Source organism: Muntiacus reevesi, chromosome 2 (assembly GCF_963930625.1).
Source record: "Muntiacus reevesi chromosome 2, mMunRee1.1, whole genome shotgun sequence".
NCBI lineage: Eukaryota > Metazoa > Chordata > Mammalia > Artiodactyla > Cervidae > Muntiacus > Muntiacus reevesi.
This window is the reverse complement of record NC_089250.1, coordinates 259,009,107-259,028,044: the sequence shown is the minus strand read 5'-3', so window position 1 is coordinate 259,028,044 and position 18,938 is coordinate 259,009,107. Positions and strand designations below refer to the sequence as shown.

The 18,938-nt window shown below is 39.6% G+C and overlaps 1 protein-coding gene across 7 annotated transcripts in view; it reads right to left on the bottom strand.

Moving 5' to 3' along the window:
- ZFP82 (ZFP82 zinc finger protein) overlaps window positions 1-18,938 on the bottom strand; it is an 80,805-nt gene that overhangs the window by 43,270 nt on the left and 18,597 nt on the right. The window contains exons 1-4 of one of the 7 annotated variants that reach the window (XM_065925898.1): window positions 15,090-15,227; window positions 5,408-5,480; window positions 2,517-2,643; window positions 2,116-2,214 (exon numbers count right to left, since the gene is read on the bottom strand). In XM_065925898.1, coding sequence (XP_065781970.1) covers window positions 2,116-2,214; window positions 2,517-2,643; window positions 5,408-5,416 — 235 coding nt within the window. In that variant the 5' untranslated portion in view covers window positions 5,417-5,480; window positions 15,090-15,227. Of the gene's footprint in view, window positions 1-2,115; window positions 2,215-2,516; window positions 2,644-5,407; window positions 5,481-14,892; window positions 14,988-15,089; window positions 15,228-18,938 lie in introns of those variants that run through there. The other 6 variants (XM_065925894.1, XM_065925895.1, XM_065925899.1 and 3 more) reach the window with 6 other exon arrangements.

Here is an 18,938-nt window from a genome sequence, read left to right as displayed (position 1 = left end):
TGAGGAGAATTAGAGCAGTAATAGATAAAAAGTGCAAAATATAGTAGTGAACATGTTAAAGATAGTTGCACCATGAAGACGAAAATGTTCCCTCTCACTAGTACTTAGTAAAATGACACTAAAACAATTCAATGTACCAGGAAATCAGTGTAAAAGTTATTGGGGATGACAAAGCAGTCAAGTTATGTAAGGGAGACAATGTCTGCTTTTTAGAATTACATACTGAGGTTATGCAAGCGTGAAGTGACAAGAGGTCTTGCATTTGAAAATACGTGAATAACAACCAGGGTAGAAGAGGCACCGGCCTCCTTGCTGCTCCCCACACACAACCAATGCATACCTGCCTGAGGCCCTTCAATGTCTGGGTTCCTCCAGAATGTTCTTCCTAGTAATCCCATACAATGATTTATAGCTATACTTCTTCAGGTCTCTGTCCCAATGTCACCTTATTGGAAAGTTTCTTGTATCCTGTCACATAAAATAGCATCTCCACTTCTCCACTTATTCTTTTCAGCACTTACCATTATATATTCATTTATTTCTATATTTCTCCCTGCAGCTGAGAGTCAACTCTGGGAATAGACATTCTGCATATTCTACTCACTGCTCTAATTTCAAGTGTTGAGAGTAGCTCTGGGCATGCAATAGGTATTCAATATACATATACTGATCTATCGACAGATAAATGAATAAAGAAGATATGATACATATATACAATGGAATATTACTCAGCTATTAAAGAGAACAAAATAATGCTATTTGTAGCATCATGGATGGACCTGAGGATTATCATACCAAGTGAAGTAAGTCAGACAGAGAAAGACAAAATTTCCTATGATATTGCTTATATGTGGAATCTAAAAAATGAACTTATATACAAAACAGAAACAGACTCACAGGCTTAGAGAATGACTTGTGATTACCTGGGGGGAAGGATAGGGAGGGGTGATAGACTGGGAATTTGGGACTGACTTGTACACACTGCTATATTCAACACAGATAACCAACAAGGACCTACTATACAGCACAGGGAACTCTGCTCAATATTCTGTAACAACCTAAATGGGGAAAGAATTTGAAAAAGGATACACGTATATGTATAACAATCACTCTGCTGTACATCTGAAACTAACACAACATTGTTAAATCAACTATGCTTCAATGTAAAATAGAAATTTTAAAAAATCACACAAAACATATACTGAATGAAGGAACATGCTGTCTTGTTTTTTTTTCTTTTTTTCTTTATCTTTGTTAGCCCTAAGATCTCAATGGAGGCACAGATTATTTTTTCAAGCACTCTAAACTCAATGACATGTGCGCTCAAATGTCTCTCTTATGACAGCTATGTGGATCAACTCCTCTTCTATCTGTTTAGCCCCTCCTTTCTGCTGAGCTCCCTATTTTAACCTCTCTCGTGCTTCTAAATTTTACAAATTATAAACAGCACCCACATTAAGCTATAAACTCTGAAACTGCTTATTCTTTATTTTTTTCCTGGCTGCGCCAGTGGCTTGCGGGATCTTAGTTCCCTGACTAAGGATTGCACTTGTGCTCCCTACAGTGGAAGTGCAGAGTCCTAACCACTGGATTGCCAGGGAATTTCCACTTGCACATTTTTTAATCTTTCTGTACCTAGCAGAGTACTTCACACACATTAGAAAATCAGCAAATGTTCATTAAAAGTATGAATGAACCAATGAGTGTATCTACTGTATCTTATAAGCTCTAGAGGAAGTGAGTCTTTCGTAATGTAGAAAAAAATAGTATCTCAGGAGACAGTGATGCTCTTTGAAGACTAAGTACAAAAGAGGATGAGAAGCAGATAAGGAAGTAGATTCAAATTATGCACAGAAAGGAGGATTATTAGAGAAGGTGGAGGAGGGCACCGGCTCATTAGAATTGGGACAGAAGCATAAGAGGAGAAGCATAAGAGGAGCAGGCGGAGTGTGTTAAGAAAGGGGAAAAGGCAAGGTCATTTGAAAGGTCATGCTGAAAAGGCTTACTTTTTGCACAACAGGCCTAAAGTTTTTAAGGGAAGCTTCCCAGACTGCATTTCAAAGGTGCAATCTCTCCATTGACTGATTGGGTCATCACCTGCCATGCCTCACTTACCTGGCCACTGGTCTCTTGTTAGTTCTCTGTCAACCAACCAGGGCTCCTTCCCTTGCTCCAAGAAGGAGATCACATCTGGTTTAGAAATAGAATGTCCTGCTTACAAAAGAAGTAAGGAGAGGTTTATGTTGAGAATGTCCCAGAATTCAAATCCAGCCCTTTCATTATTAAGAAAGAGTCAAAGGAAGATACATCAGATTTATGAAACATAAAAGAGCACTTGAAACTTTCCTCACAACTCAGTGCAGCTTCCTCTTTCTAGTTCTACAAGATTAAAAACATTCCTCTGGGAACAGGGTGTAGATAGAAACACAAACAGTTACTTGAGAAGTAGGTGAGTGTAACACCAGAGGAAACAGACCTTCTCAGGGCAGAATCTAAATTATTATGGATGTCCTTACCCATTGAAACCAGGTTGCTGTAATTCTCCAACATCACATCTCTGTATAAATCTCTCTGATCATCATTCAGGAATTCCCACTCCTCCTGAGAGAAGTCTATGGACACATCACTGAACATCACTGACTCCTGGAACAACAACCATGTTAAATTTTTAAAAATTAGGTTTGATCAATAAAAACATTTGCTTTTGTGAAGGAAAGAGAGAAGAAAAAAAAGAAAAGAAGAATTGAAAACAGCAAGCACACAGAGTGAAACTGAATGGGATGCCTCTGGAGGACTGTAAACAAATAAACAGGACTGAATCACTCTGCTTTCACGTCATTTTGTTTCCTCCAGGCAAAACTACCTGTGGATAGTCGGGCACTTCTGTTATCCAAATAAGTCTGGGGAGGTATAAAATCCAGCCAAGATGAGTTTCCCAATTCAATGAAGTAGTATATACAAACACTTTGCAAATGCTATGTTATGAATACATGTGAGTTTCTTTTCCAAAACAGCTAAGAGTATAATTTCAGAATAAGGGAAAAGAGAAGACCTTAAAAGCATCCAGAGGAGAGCAGGTTGGATAAAAGCCATCAAGAATCACAGAGGCAATGGGGTTCTTAAGAAAACCACTAAAAATAAGAAATGGAAGGAACAATTCTTCAACATGCTAATGAAGAAATTCTGGGGACTTCCCTGGCAGTCCAACGGTTAAGACTCCACGCTCCCAGTGCTCCCTGGAACCAGGGAGCACAGGTTCAATCCTTGGTCAGGGCACTAAATCTTCCAGGCTGCCATGGCACGCCCCTCCGCCCAAAAGAAAAGAAATTCTGACCTAGAATTCTATAACCAAATTGTCATTCTGTTGTGACAACTGAAAAAAGAAACCCCCAGACATGAAAAGACTCAAGCACAATTTCTCAGGAAATTATCAGAGGTTGTGATCTACCAAAATCAGAGAGTAAACCAGAGAAGAGGAAGACATGAGATTCAATAAATATGTGAATTAACACAGGAAAACAGAGAAGGAAAATCGCAGGGAAAAAAGGGGATGTCTTTTGAGAAACAGGCCTAGAGAGCAACTAGACAAAATGGAAGCAGGGTGAAAAAGGGAACAGGGATGGAAGTTTCCATGTTCAAAAGGATTTGATGTGTTTGATCAGATGGAAAACATACTGATTTGCATGTGGCAGTGATTCTAAAGATTTTGGATATAAATACATGGACAACTAAGCAAATGAGGGGAAAAAGCAATTAACCTCAGGAAAAATGAAAGGCTGTAACAGAATAAAGCCACGATCTGGCTCAGCAGTGAGGGATATTTGCAGTTGTGACAATGTACACTATCGATTTAACCAAAAATTGTGATATAACACACAAAAATTGTGATATAACACACAAAAATTGTGATATAACAGGATCAGAGGAAATGAAGGGTGCAATATATGAGTATAATGTCCTTTCCACTCTGCAGAAAGTCAAAAGATAATGAGTAAAATTGATAATCAATATTCAAGAGTTGAAGGCAGCTACCTTTTGGGAGTGAAACTGGTAATGAGGCCAGAATGAAATAGCCCTACTTTACTCGTGAACATGTACAAATAACTTTAAAAAATATTTTATCTTAGGAAATTAAATTTTCATATAATTCAAGACTGATCCATTCTAATGCCACACTATTATAAACTATATAATAAGAGTTATTTCTTGTTAAACAAATTCTTTTTATAAGCATTTTTTTTCACTGAATGTTTTGTAATATGGAAATAAATGACTTCTTTGCTTTCGGACATTGAGGCTAAAGGTGATCTTTAAAGACCTTCCCAATGTTGGTCCAATTTTATCTAAAACCGCCCATTGCTCGTTGTAAATACCCCTTGTTCCTAAGTTACAGGAAATTGACAGAGCATGATCCAGCTTCACATAATGGCATTATTGAAGTCTATTTATCATGGATGATCTTGCGGGGTGTCAGAGCTTTGTACCAACCACCAGTCATACCCCCAAACCTGAAGGGCTCATACATTAAGAGACCTTTCTGTGTGTTAAGAATGACATCAAACAAAACCATCCCACAAATTTTCTTCCTGGAAAATCTAAGTCTATGGAGATGATCAGGGCTTTCCCCTATGAGGTGCCCTAATTACCCTACCCATCTCCATCCCATCAATCACTGTCGAAGCAAATTAGATTCATTAACTAATAGAAAACACATTTCTGTTCTGCCAAGATTTCTGACACAAATCTGACAGAAGATGGTGAAAGACTTATTAAATGAGTAAAAGTTATTTAAAAGAAGGAACTGTGGAGGGCACTGGGTTGTTTTAGGAGGAAATAGGGGTCAGGTTCCTGAAGTGAGACCATTTTACCCAGTGAAAAAAATTTTTTTTCAAACCTGGTCTCAGTCAGATTGTTTTTATATTATGCAATTTACAGTATGTGGGAACAAATCAGGATTTATGATGAAATCCATAAGCAATTTTCTAATGGATTTTAATTTGATTAAGACTTCTTAAAAAAAAATAAAATAAAATAAAAAATAAATAAATAAAAAAAAAAGACTTCTTCAGAGAAACTTGGTATCTAACCCCTTAGCCCTCAAACAGTTACCTGTAACTAAGAGTATAAAGATCTTTAACCAGATATTCTTTCCTTTTTTTAATGATTATCTAACCACTTATATTTTTCTATAAATACCTCCACCAAGAGAGCAATTTTTGAATTGGCTTATTAGAGACCTTTTCTTTAGAGCAAGAGTTAAGAGAACTTTGGCACTGTGTATAACTGAACTGTCTGAACGCTGCTATTGTTTTTAAACACCAAAAAGCATCGTGATAAGGAAAGCAAATATTTACATGTACTAGGGGTAAAAATGACTCTATCTGAGCAAAAAGAAACAGCATCTCACCTGAGCCATGCCTTTGATATTTGCAGAAAAGGACCAGTTCTTCTCTGGGCTCCTTTTTTGGAAAAAGGCAGAGCTGGAGAAGACAGAAAGAAGTTATACAAGATGCCACTTGCCTCTCAGCTCCGAGTATGATCATTTTCCCTCTGCTAACTACACACAAACACTGGAGGGATTAGTGAAAAGAATGGGCAAATCTCCAATTGCCTCCTAACTCCAGAAACCTCAGGCCTTGACTACAATAGGACAGATCTGGAGCACTTGATACGGCTTAGAGAATCTAGCTTGTATATATCCTCAAGCACATTCTTCACCAGGTAAGCCACCAGGGAAGCCCCGTATGTATACTCATATACACACAAAGATATACTTTTTAAAAATTACAAATTGTAGCATATTATATACACTGTTATGTTGTTGTTGATTAGTCACTAAGTCAAGTCTGATTCTTTTGTGTCCATGGACTGTACCCCTCCAGCCTCCTCTGCCAATGGGATTTCCCAGGGATTGAATCTGCGTCTCTTGCATTGGCAGGAGGACTCTTTACCACTGAGCCAGCAGGGAAGCCCATACATTGTTAAACACATCGCTATTTTTACTTAAAGTATCTTGGACCAGATCCCAACTAGTACATTCAAAGATACATAATTAATTCTCTTAGCCTACACTGACTGGATTCTGTTAAATGGATACACTTTAATTTATTCAACCAATCTGCCGCCAATTATCATTTGGGTTGTTTCCTGTCTTTCACCATAACAAACAATGCTATAGTAAATATCCCTGTACATATTAATATATCATTTTACCTGTATAGAATTCTGAATGATTAATTCCTAAAAGCTGGTCATATGCATTTTAATTTGGATATACATTGGTCAAATCAATTTTCAGTGATCTTGGATTGTACAATCAGGTCCCAAGTCCTGACCAAGAAACATTTGATTGATAAACCAGATCCTCTAATCTTGTCTAGTTTGAGAAAACTTTTGGGGTTCATGAATCTTGACTTAAGAAAACTGTAATCCAAAAAAAGCAAATAAAGTAATTTTACAGAATTTACAGTAATTTGGGGACAATATTAAAATCAGTGTAACAACAGAAAAGAAGTAAAATCACAGAAATAACACAGAAATGGACTAAATCCATATCACTGTTGCTTGAGAATAGCTTTTGACTATAAGTATAGTAATAAAATTTGAGAAAACTGTATATTCTGTCTATTTCCTTTACTAACAGAAGCCTAAAATGTTTTAGGGGGATAAGTGAAGTTGTGATCCATGTCAAAATGTTTAAGAAAATTCGTGTCTGTCTATAGGCTATGAGAATGTAATAAACTGAACATTATAAAAGTACAAGGGGCAGTGAGCATTCCACTATGCATCAAACTCCTTGATCATCAATTGTCAATAATTTCACGTAAAACTGACCACTCAGGAAATAATTTTATGGTATCATTGTATCAATTATTCAATAGCTACTTTTACCCCTACCCCTAGTTACTCACTGCATTCCCCCACAGGTAAACAAATTCTAGACATGAAAACCAAAGTAATCCATAAATGCCTCTTCCTTAAAACCTGAAAGCATTCCTTTAACCTGGTATTCTTAGTATTTTTCTCAACTGCACAGCCTATCATGTACCAGCTACTGTGCTAGACACTAAAGAATCAACAGTTATCCAGAAAGATTTGAAAATAATTCCTTCTCCTATACTCCTCACTTTTAAGTCCCCTTTTCTAGCCTGTCTTCCTGGCCTTTCCCTGATTTTCCGCAGATGTTGTACATGTCAAGCAGAATGGAAACATCTCATCTCAATAGCTTCATACAATGCTTCTCACATTCCCAACACTCTTCATCTTTTCCCCTAGATGGTACCCTCCCCCAGGCTGAATTCTTCCATCTGGAGGATCTGCTCCTCTCTTTGAAAGCCAACGATCTCTGTAGCCAAGACCACAGTATGCTTGCAACACAATCACACCTAGGCAAAGAGCACTGTCAAAAGATAACACTATAGAGAAGTCTCGCACTCTAATAAGTAGCTTAAAATTTTGGAGAGTTTTGCACTCATCTAAATGATAAACCTATCTTTTAATAAAAAATGTAATGTTTTAAATTATTTCCAGCATTATCCTGAAAATTTCCTGTATGCTAGGAATTGTACTTGTCTGTTAGTAATAGGGACCTGAAAAGTAGTTTAATTCTTATATAGTAAGAAAGCAGAAGTAGTTAGTGACTGGGTTTGGCCCCTATGATTGTTTTAGACACAGTATCTCTCATCCAATTAAAGATTACCAGACATGCAAGGAGATAAAAACAGAAAACAAGCAGAACCAAAGACAATTTAGATACTGGAGTAGGCAAACCATTTAAAATATTGACAGCTACAACTAAAATGTTGAAGACAACCAAGGAGACGACAGACAAATGGATGGATGATAAGATGAAGAAACTAAACACAAGTGAAGTCCATAAAAAAGAAATAAACAGACTATCTATTTCAGCCAATTAAGAAATAAATAAGTTACTGCATGGTTTTGAGAAACCAGGATTACTGAACTCAGACAAGCCAACAAAAAATATCCACATGAAGTACAAGAGGAAAAAAAAAAAACAGAAATGTGTAAAAGATATATGGCACAGTTAAAAGATCACCACACACATAAGTGGAGTCTCAGAGAAGAAAAGAGACTGGACAGGAATTAATATTTGAATAAATTGATTAAAAATCCTAACAAGAGTTTCAAGAAGCTCAGCAAACAGAATAATAATATACAAGAAGGTAAACAAAACAAACACACAAAAGCAAAACTACAACCAAGCAAATTGTTAGAGTCAAACTGTTGAAAACCAAAGAGAAAGGAAAATAATTCTTGACAGTACTCAGAGGAATAAAAGACCTATTACCAACAGCACAATGAAAAAGAGAGGAATAATACAAATGAACAAAATCAGTAATGAAAAGGGAATACCTTTACAGATGCCATTGACATTAAAAAGATAATCTGTTATTTTTGTTTAGTCCTAAATCACATCTGTCTCTCTGTGATCTCATGGACTGTAACCCGCCAGGCTCTTCTGTCCATGGAATTCTCCAGGCAAGAATACTGGAGTGAGTTGCTATTCCCTTCTCCAGGGGATCTTCCTGACCCAGGGATCAAAAAGAAAAACCATCCAAGGGACTTCTCTGATGGTCTAGTGGCTAAGACTATCTGCCCAATGCGGGGGCCCAGGTTCGATCCCTGGTCAGAGAACTAGATCCCACATGGCACAGCTAAGACCAAACAAATAAATTAAAAAAAAAAAAAAAAACCAACCATCTGATACTTACTAATTAGAAGGGGAAAAACAGTAATTTTACAAAGAAGAAACCAGGGAGAAATCACTCTAACCAAGTAACCTAAGTTAGCACTACTAGTAATGAGATATCATATAGCTTCTGATATGACACATTGAGAAGAAGAAATTATTTCTGTGATCCTTTTGCCAAAAAGCCAAAGTCTAAATTTAGCCAAGAGGAAACAGCAGACAAATTCAAATTTAAAGACATTCAAAAAATAAGCCAAAGAACTAAACAGACATTTCTCCATAGAACACATACAGATGGCTAACAAATACATGACAAGATGCTCAACATCACTCATTATCAGAGAAATGCAAATCAAAACCACAATGAGGTACCATCTCACACCAGTCAGAATGGCTGCTATCAAAAAGTCTACAAACAATAAATGCTGGAGAGGGTGCAGAGAAAAAGGAACCCTCTTACATTGTTGGTGGGAATGCAAACTAGTACAGCCACTATGGAGAACAGTGTGGAGATTCTTTAAAAACCTGAAATAGAACTGCCATATGACCCAGCAATCCCACTGCTGGGCACACATACTGAGGAAACCAGAATTGAGAGAGACACATGTACCCCAATGCTCATCGCGGCACTGTTTACAATAGCTAGGACATGGAAGCAACCTAGATATCCATCAGCAGACAAATGGATAAGAAAGCTATGGTACATATACACAATGGAATATTACTCAGCCATTAAAAAGAATTCATTTGAATCAGTTCTAATGAAGTGGGTGAAACTGAAGCCTATCATACAGAGTGAAGTAATTCAGAAAGAAAAACACTAATACAGTATACTAACGCATATACATGGAATTTGGAAAGATGGTAACAATGACCCTATATGCGGGACAGCAAAGGAGACACAGATGTAAAGAACAGTCTTTTGGACTCTGTGGGAGACGGTGAGGGTGGGATGATTTGAGAGGGTAGCGTTGAAACGTGTATATTATCATATGTGAAGCAGATCGCTGGTTCAGGTGGATACATGAGACGGGTGCTCAGGGCTGCTGCACTGGGATGACCCTTGGGGATGGGATGGGGAGGGAGGTGGGAGGGGGGTTCTGGATGGGGAACACATGTGTGCCTGTGGCTGATTCATGTTGATGTTTGGCAAAAACCACTACAATATTGTAAAGTAATTAGCCTCCAATTATAATAAATAATAAAAAAAAAAGACATTCAACAAAATAACTGGCCAGTGCTCTTCAAAAGTGTCACAGTCATAAAAGATAAAAAGGACTAAAGAACTATGTCAGATGGGAGGAATACTAATAAAATGAGACAACTAAATCAACCTGGGCATTTAGATAGGATTCTTTAACAGAGCAGAGGACTGATAAAGACAATTAGAAAAATTTAAATAAAGTCTGTAAATTAGCAAAAGTCATGTATCAGGGTGAATTTCCTGGTTCTCCTAATTGTACTGTGGACACTTGAGTGAAGAGTGTATTGGAATCCTTTGCCTTATGCTTACAATATAAAAGTAAAAAGTTTCTTAAAAGTGAAAAAAAATTAAAAGGACAAGAGGACACTTTTAAAAACTGGATATCTGAATGGCTAATAAAAATAGGAAAAGGTGCTGAACATCGTTAACACATCAGGGAAATGCAAATTAAAAACTGTGATGAAACTCTGTTATATATCCACCAGAATAGTTAAAACAAAAGATTGATAATTTCAAATAACAGACATGATGTAGAGCAACTGAAACTCTCATACATTACTGGATGGAGTGTAAATTGGTACAACATAAGATACTGGTAGTATCAATTAAACATATGCCTGCCCAATGATCTAGGGTTTCCCTGATGGCTCAGAGGGTAAGGAATCTGCCTGCAATGTGGGAGACCTGGGTCAGGAAGATTCCCCTGGAGAAGGGAATGGCTACCCACACCATTTTTCTTGCCTGAAGAATTCCATGAACAGAGGAGGCTGGAAAGCTACAGTCCAAGGGGGTCGCCCAGTGATCTAGCAATTCCACTCCTAAATATTTACTCAAGAGAAGAGCATTTATTTATTTTAACGATTATTTAGTTAGCTTAGTTTGTGCTGGATCTTTGCTTCTACGCAGGCTTTTCTCTAGTTGCAGCAAGTGGGAGCTACAGTCTAGTTGCAATGCAGTCTTATTGCAATGGCTCTGCTTACTGCTGAGCACAGCTCTAGGGTGCTTGGGCTTCAGCAGTTGCAGTCCATGGGCTCTGTAGTTGCGGCTGCCAGGGTCTAGAGCACAGGCTCTACAGTTGTGGCTTCGTTGCTCTCTGGCATGTGGGATCCTCCTGGCTGGTCTTTAGTTATTCAGTCATGTCTGACTCTTTGCGACTCCATGGACTATAGCCCTCTATGTTCCTCTGTCCATGGGATTTCCCAAGGCAAGAATATTGGAGTAGGTTGCCATTTCCTTCTCCAGGGGATCTTTCCACCCAGGGATTGAACCTGCATCTCCTGCATTGCAGGCAAATTCTTTACCACTGGGTCAACAGGGAAACCCCAATAAGAGCATTTACGTGTTCATCAAAACCACAGTAGAATGTTCATAGCAGCAACACAATTTGTAATAGCCATAAATTGGAAACTATTAAATGTCCCTGAACAGTGTAATCAGGTACAAAAATAGGAAGTCAAGAAATATGGGGAGTACAGGCAAGTTTGGCCTTGAAGTACAAAATGAAGCAGAGCAAAGGCTAAGAGTTTTGCCAAACGAATGCACTGGTTATAGGAAACACCTCTTCCAACAACACATGAGACGACTCTACACATGGACATCACCAGATGGTCAATACCGAAATCAGACTGATTATATTCTTTGCAGCCAAAGAGAAGTTCTATACAGTAAGCAGACACAAGACTAGGAGCTGACTGTGGCTCAGGTCATGAACTCCTTATTGCAAAATTCAGACTTAAATTGAAGAAATTAGGGAAAACCACTAGACCATTCAGGTATGATCTAAATCAAATCCCTTACAATTATACAGTAGAAGTGACAAATAAATTCAAAGTATTAGATATGATAGAGTGCTTGAAGAACTATGGACGGAGGTTCATGACATCATACAGGAGGCAGTGATCAACCATCCCCAAAAAAAAGAAATGCAAAAAGGCAAAATGGCTGTTTGAGGAGGACTTACAAATATCTGAGAAAAGAAGAGAAGCTAAAGGCAAAGGAGAAAAGAAAAAATATACCCATCTGAATGCAGAGTTCCAAAGAACAGCAGGAACTTATCTGCTTCCTCAGTGATCAATGCAAAGAAATAGAGAAAAACAATAGAATGGGAAAGATTAGAGATCACTTCAAGAAAATTAGAGATACCAAGGGGACATTTCATGCAAAGATGGTACAATAAAGGACAGAAAATGTATGGACCTAACAGAAGTAGAAGATACTAAGAAGAGGTGGCAACAATACACAGAACCATACAAAAAAGATCTTAACGACCCAGATAACCACGATGGTGTGTTCACTCACCTAGAGCCAGACATCCTGGAGTGCGAAGTCAAATGGGCCTTAGGAAGCATCCCTACAAACAAAGCTAGTGGAGGTGCAGAAATTACAGCTGAGCTATTTCAAATCCTAAAAGATGATGCTGTGAACTCAATATGGCAGCAAATTGGGAAAACTCAGCAGTGACCCCAGGACTGGAAAAGGTCAGTTTTCATTCCAATGCCAAAGAATGTTCAAACTACCACACAATTGCATTCATCTCACACGCTAGCATATTAATGCTCAAAATTCTCCAAGCGAGGCTTCAACAGTACGTAAATTGAAAACTTCCAGATGCTCAAGCGGGATTTAGAAAAGGCAGAGGAACCAGAGATCAAATTTCCAACATCACTGGATCACACAAAAAAGCAAGAGAGTTCCAGAAAAACATCTACCTCTGCTTTACTGACTATACCAAAGTCATTGTGTGGATCACAACAAACTGGAAAATTCTTCAAGAGATGGGAATACCAGACCACCTTATCTGCCTCCTGAGTAATCTATATGCAGGTCAAGAAGAAACAGTTAGAACCAGACATGGAACAACGGACTGGTTCCAAATTGGGAAAGGGGTTCATCAAGGCTGTATATTGTCACCCTGCTTATTTAACTTATATATGCAGAGTACATCATGCAAAATGCCAGGCTTCATGAAGCACAAGCTAGAATCAAGACTGCCAGGAGAAACATCTATCACCACATACGTGCAGATGACATCATCCTTATGGCAGAAAGCGAAGAGGAACAAAAGAGCTTCTTGATAAAAGTGAAAGAGGAGAGTGAAAAAGCTGGCTTAAAACTCAACATTCAGAATACTAAGATCATGGCATGTGGTCCCATCACTTCATGGCAAATAGATGGGGAAACCACGGAAACAGTGACAGACTCTCTTTTCTTCGGCTCCAAATCATTGCAGATGGTGACTGCAGCCATGAAATTAAGACTTTTGCTCCTTGGAAGAAAAGCTATGACAAACCTAGACAGCATTTTTAAAAGCAGATACATTACTTTGCCGACAAAGGTCTGTCTAATCAAAGCTATGATGTTTCCAGTAGTAATGTATGGCTATGAGAGTTGGACCATAAAGAAAGCTGAGTGCCAAAGAATTGATGCTTTTGAACTGTGGTGCTGAAGAAGACTCTTGAGAGTCCCTTGGACTGCAAGGAGATCAAACCAGTCAATCCTAAAGGAAAGCAATCCTGAATATTCATTGGAAGGACTGATGCTGAAGCTGAAGCTCCAATACTTTGGTCATCTGATATGAAAAACTGACTCACTGGAAAAGACCCTGATGCTGGGAAAGATTGAAGGCAGGAGGAGAAGGGGATGACAGTGGATGAGATGGTCAGATGGCATCACCAAGTCAATCGACATGAGTTTGAGCAGGCTCTGGGAGTTAGTGATGCAGGGAAGCCTGCCGTCCTGCAGTCCATGGGGTTGCAAAGAGTCAAGACACGATTGAGTAACTGAACTGAACTGAACAGTGGATTCAATAAATTGCAACATACACCCAAATGTAATGAGAACAAGTACAATTACATTCAACAACATAGATGAGCTTCATAAACATAATGTGCAACAAAAGAAGCCAGATATAAAGGAATACATGGTATATAATTCCATTTATATATGAAATTCATCAATGGATTAAATTAATTAATGGTTTTAGAATTCTGAATCCTAATGTTGGGAGAGGAATATCTAGGAAGAGTATTCTGGGGTGCTGCAAAATTCTTTATGATGATCTAGGAAACTGTTTCATGGCCATATTATACTTAAGATTTGTGCACTTTACCGTATATATGCTATATATCATAAAAATGTTTTTAAAAAACTATCAGAACCATGTTTTGGTAGGGACATGGAGCAATGAGGTGTCTGAAACACTGATGTAAAGTATAAACATGGCACCCACTTCGGTAATTATCTTGGCACTATTGGGAAAGTGGAAGATACATGACTTAGCATTCCTAGAACTCCATTTGGTAGGTAAGCTCATACATGGTAATCTGTGTAAAACAATGTTCATAGCAGCATAGTTTATAAAGCAAAAAAACTAGAAATAACGCAAATGTCCATCATTACTAGAAGGGATGAATAACAGTAGTTTAATGATGGAATACAGCAAAGAAAACAAATGAACAACTATTAAAATCTAATACGGATAATTCTCAAAAACACAGTTGTACAAATAAAGTAAGAGATAAAAAACAGTATGGAGCATTCATATGAAGTTTAAAAATAGGGGAAAACTACTGTATAAAGCTTAAAGATATATATACACACACACATAAGTGAAAAACTTTCATACAATTTTCCAGTCACACAAACATAATCACACAGATTTAAACCACCAGGGTGTCATACAGCTAGAGATAACCCACAACCCAAACACAGGGCCGCATACCCAGCGTCACATAGCACAATCACACTTTTACCAAGAGGACAGTCACACCGGCACTGTCACGGGCACAGCAAACCTGCATATGGCCGTACAGTCACAACCACACTCACCACAGACAAAACCACACAGGATCCACAGGTACCCCCTCGTGTACTCTGCAGCCCACAGTCGCACAATCACACCCCTCTACGGGGACAAACACTATCACATTCACCGAGTCAAAAGCTACTCACACCCCCACATACAATTACCACATACAATCTGCCGCAAGTGATTACACGCACATCATCAGGACGCATCCCGTCACATCGGCACAGTCACAGGTTCTCAGACAGTTAAGCAAAGGGTTATCACTGGAACCTCACACACGCTCACTACCGGAAGAGTCATACACAATCACGTGGTCATTCATCATATACACTAACGCAAACACAATCACACAATTTCCAACTCACCTCTTCAGAGAGCGGTACAAGGCTTAAGCTCCGGCCTCGCCCTCTTCTCTGGTTCTCCACCTCAGGTCTCCCAAGCTTCCCAAGAAGCTGAACCTTCCACAACAAGGTAACACTAGCTGGTGCGGACCTGAGGGTCCCGCCAGCGCGTGACTTTGAGGCTGGAATCACGCGAGAATTACGTTCTTGCCGAGGAGTCCTCTGGGAAGTGTAGTCAGAGACATCCCTGTGGCTGACAAGATGGCTACCGGTCAACCGGATTTCTATCAGAGATCAGCTGCGGCCCCGCCTAAAGGGTTGCAGCCCCCTCATCAAACCTTCCACCGGAGGCCTCACAGAGCCTAGCTCAGCCTCGGGCCGTGACTCCCAAGAAAGCCCATTGTGAAGCGTTTAAAAATGGACTTTCCTACTATCCCCGGGAGTTGAACAGGCTCTGGAAGAGAAGAACTAGACCGCCAGCGGGGAGAAATCGCAGCTGAGCCTTCTGGGAAATGTAGTTAGGGAGCAGGAAAAGCGAGCGGTGGATGGACCGTTTGAAATTGGTCTTAGCCTGCGCCTGGTCGCACCGCGGAGACTTCTGGGAGTGTCACTGCCCAAGGCGTGCGCAGACTTCCTGGGCCGCCGTTTTGGCCTTTGTTCGGCCGTGAGTTTGGTTTAGGGGTTCCTCAGTGTAGAGCAATTGTGGGACCTGAACTTGTGAGACTCCAAACTAGTCTGGGAGGCCGAAGGGAAGGGGTACCGGGAATCTGCAACGCGACTGGGGAGGTTGAAGGCGGAGGAATCCTGAACATGAAACGGGGTGGAATTTCTGCTGCTGGGAAGGGGTTTCTGTTGCTGGGAAGGGAGCTGATGTTATTTTGTGCTACTTAACTGGTTTCTGTGTGGTTCGGGGAGTGAGGAGAAGGGGAGGCGTTGAGGCCAGCTCTGCAGGAGGCAAGTAATGAAAACTCGGGGGTGTATGACTTAGTGTGTTGGTGATAATAGGAAGAGAGAGAAACTGGATTCAGGATTTTGTGTGTCTGTGTAACTGATAATTTCATTGAGTATCACCGTATGTATGATTGTATCTTGGAAAATAAATCTGAGCCTCGTTGTAAAACGGTAACAAGAAGGGTAAATTTTCCTTGAAGTATTTTTGGTGTTATTGTTAAGGTTTGGTGGAACAAAGGTTACATTACTGAGCTAATGAATGATTTAAAGCTTGACTTTCATGTAAAACCAGAAGTATCGATTATGGGTTAGAAATAAAAGCACTTTCTTTAGAAAGTCGGTTTGAAAGGGCCTTTTTCCTTTCTTTTTTTTTTTTTTTTTTAAAGTAGGGTGTTTGCTCTTGTACAGCCCAGACCCTGGGGTCATAGCCGTTCAATCTTGTGTTCTTTTAATGTCCTCTGGGAGAGATGCATTTCTTAAAGAACTGATTTGTGAATTGTTGGACCAAGAAATATAAAATTTGATGGGCAGTATCGGCCATTGAAAACAGCAGAGAAGTGAATTGTTGTTCAATGGCTAAGTCCTGTCCGATTCTTTGAGACCGCATGGACTGCAGCACACTAGCCTCCTCTCTCCTTCACTATCTCCTGGAATTTGCTCAAAGTATTTCTTCTCAATTTTTGGGAGGAGTTTGAGAAATATTGGCATTATTTCTTTAAATGTTTGATAGAATTTGCCAGGAGTCTTTTCTCTATTTTTCTTTACCTAGCTCAAGTTTTATCAATTTTGCTTATTTTTTTGAAAAACCAGCTCTTGATTTTGTTGACCCCCACCCGTTTTTGGGGGGGCTCTTTATTTACTCTGTCTTTATTATAATTTCCTTCCTCCTGGGCTTAATTTGTTCTTCTAATTTCTGGAGTTGTGAAGTTGTTTATTTGAAACTCCTGTCTTTCTGTGAAAGACATCTATTTGCTCATCTTAAAAGCTGTGGCCTGGGACTTCCCTAGTCGTCCAGTGGTTAAGACTCTGCAGTCCCAATGCACGGGGTGCAGGTTTGCTCCCTGGTCAGGGAATTAAGATCCCACATGAAGGGGAAAAAAAGTAAGAGAATATCGTTGTAATATCCCTACCTTTTTCATCGTTTAAAATATAAAGATATGTTAAAGTTATTTTAAGAAAAACAAAAAGATCCCACATGTTGCACAGTGCAGGCAAAGGAAAGAAAAAAGCTGTGACCTCAGGGGCATGCTTCTCATTTAACACATATCCAGAGGGTAACTGCAACTCTCCCTAGAGACTAGATCACCAGGTGGCCCCATCTTTATGCTCTCCCTCTGCCCCTGCACGGTTTGCTGGAGTCTTCATGAAAGGAGCTTGTGCAAAAGTCTGACAGTCCGGGATGGGGGCTGCTGACCAGAGGACACAGTCCGTATAGCCTGACTCTGGTGACCAGTGGGGCTTGTGTTCATGGGTTCAATGGCACGGTAGCAAAAACCAAAGTTCTTAACTGGCTGTTCCTTCAGGGGTTATTAGTACAGAGGGAGCAGACAGAAACACCCATCTTTCCCAGTCTTCCCCCAAAAGAGGTGTATTTGGCATCCTTTAAAAGTTGCTGTCTGACTGTAAGATGATAGGGTGCTAATTAGTAACAGGAAAACATATGAAAGTATAAATCTCACTGGTAAAGGTAAATATTTATAAAGTTCAGACTGGTGTTGTAATGGTGGTGGGTTGATCATTTATAAATCTAGCAAGAAGGTTAAAAGACAGAATTAGTCTGCTGCCAAGCCCTGGGAGAATAGCCACAGTGATTCTTCACGAGACAGTTAAGGGCAGTTTCTTAGCTTACTATAACCTTGTGGGTCTCGTGGACATTGGCTTTCAGAGATAGATATTTTGGGGGCCTGTCTCCCAGGTGGGATTCTGAAAAGTTAGGGTGCCAAATACATGGTCCAAATCCTTTACTCCTCAGGGAAAAGTTGGGAGTTGCGTTCTCTCCTGATTGATGAGTCGCAGTGCCAAGGTTGGGGTGTTTGGCAAGTTTGTGTCTCAGACTTTACTACCTGTTTCACTGTGGATTTTTTTTTTCCTGATGTGTAAGAGTCACTCAGCTACTTTCTAGATTTCTTTCAGAAAAGTCAGCTGATTTCTGGATTTCTTTCAGAAGTATTTATTCCACAGGTAGCTGTAGATTTGGAGTGTCTGTGGGAGGTGGTATGTTGAAGAGCCTCTTGTGTTAACATCTTGAACCCAAACCTCCACTGGCTTCTTTTTTAAAAAATTAATTAATTTTGTTTTTGGCATATAAAATAAAATTATTTTGGGTCTTTATTGCTCTGTGCGGGGTTTTCTTTCTACTTGCAGTGAGCAGGGGCTACTCTTCATTGTGGTGCACAGCTTTCTCATTGCGGTGGATTGTCTTGTGGAGCAAGGCTCTAGGCACAGGCTTGCTAGCCGTGGCGCACGGGCTTAGTTGCTCCGAGGCATGTGGAATCTTCCAGGACCAGGGATCGAACCAGCATCCCCTGTATTGGCAGGCGGGTTCTATTCCACTGTACCACCAGGGAAGTCCTCCACTCGATTCTTAATCTGTCTTAATCACCGAGTTATTAATCTCCAAGGGGACTGAGTGAGTGAGTAAAATGTGGGTATGACCACTGGGATGGTGGCTAGAGTACAGCAGGAAGTGCTTACTAACCATTTGCAGTCCTCTCATGACACTTCCAATTCTGCCCATCTCATTACTGCCTAACAGAAACTTCTTCCAAGTTCCAGCTGTCTTGGGTCAAGGTATTAAGTCCCCTTAGTTTGGAGAGTGAGCATTGTTTTCTCATTTATTCTTATAGATCGTGTTGTGGCAAGTCTGGATTTTTCTCCTTCCAAAAGCTATTTATTTATGGAAATTACTATAAGACAAGATCA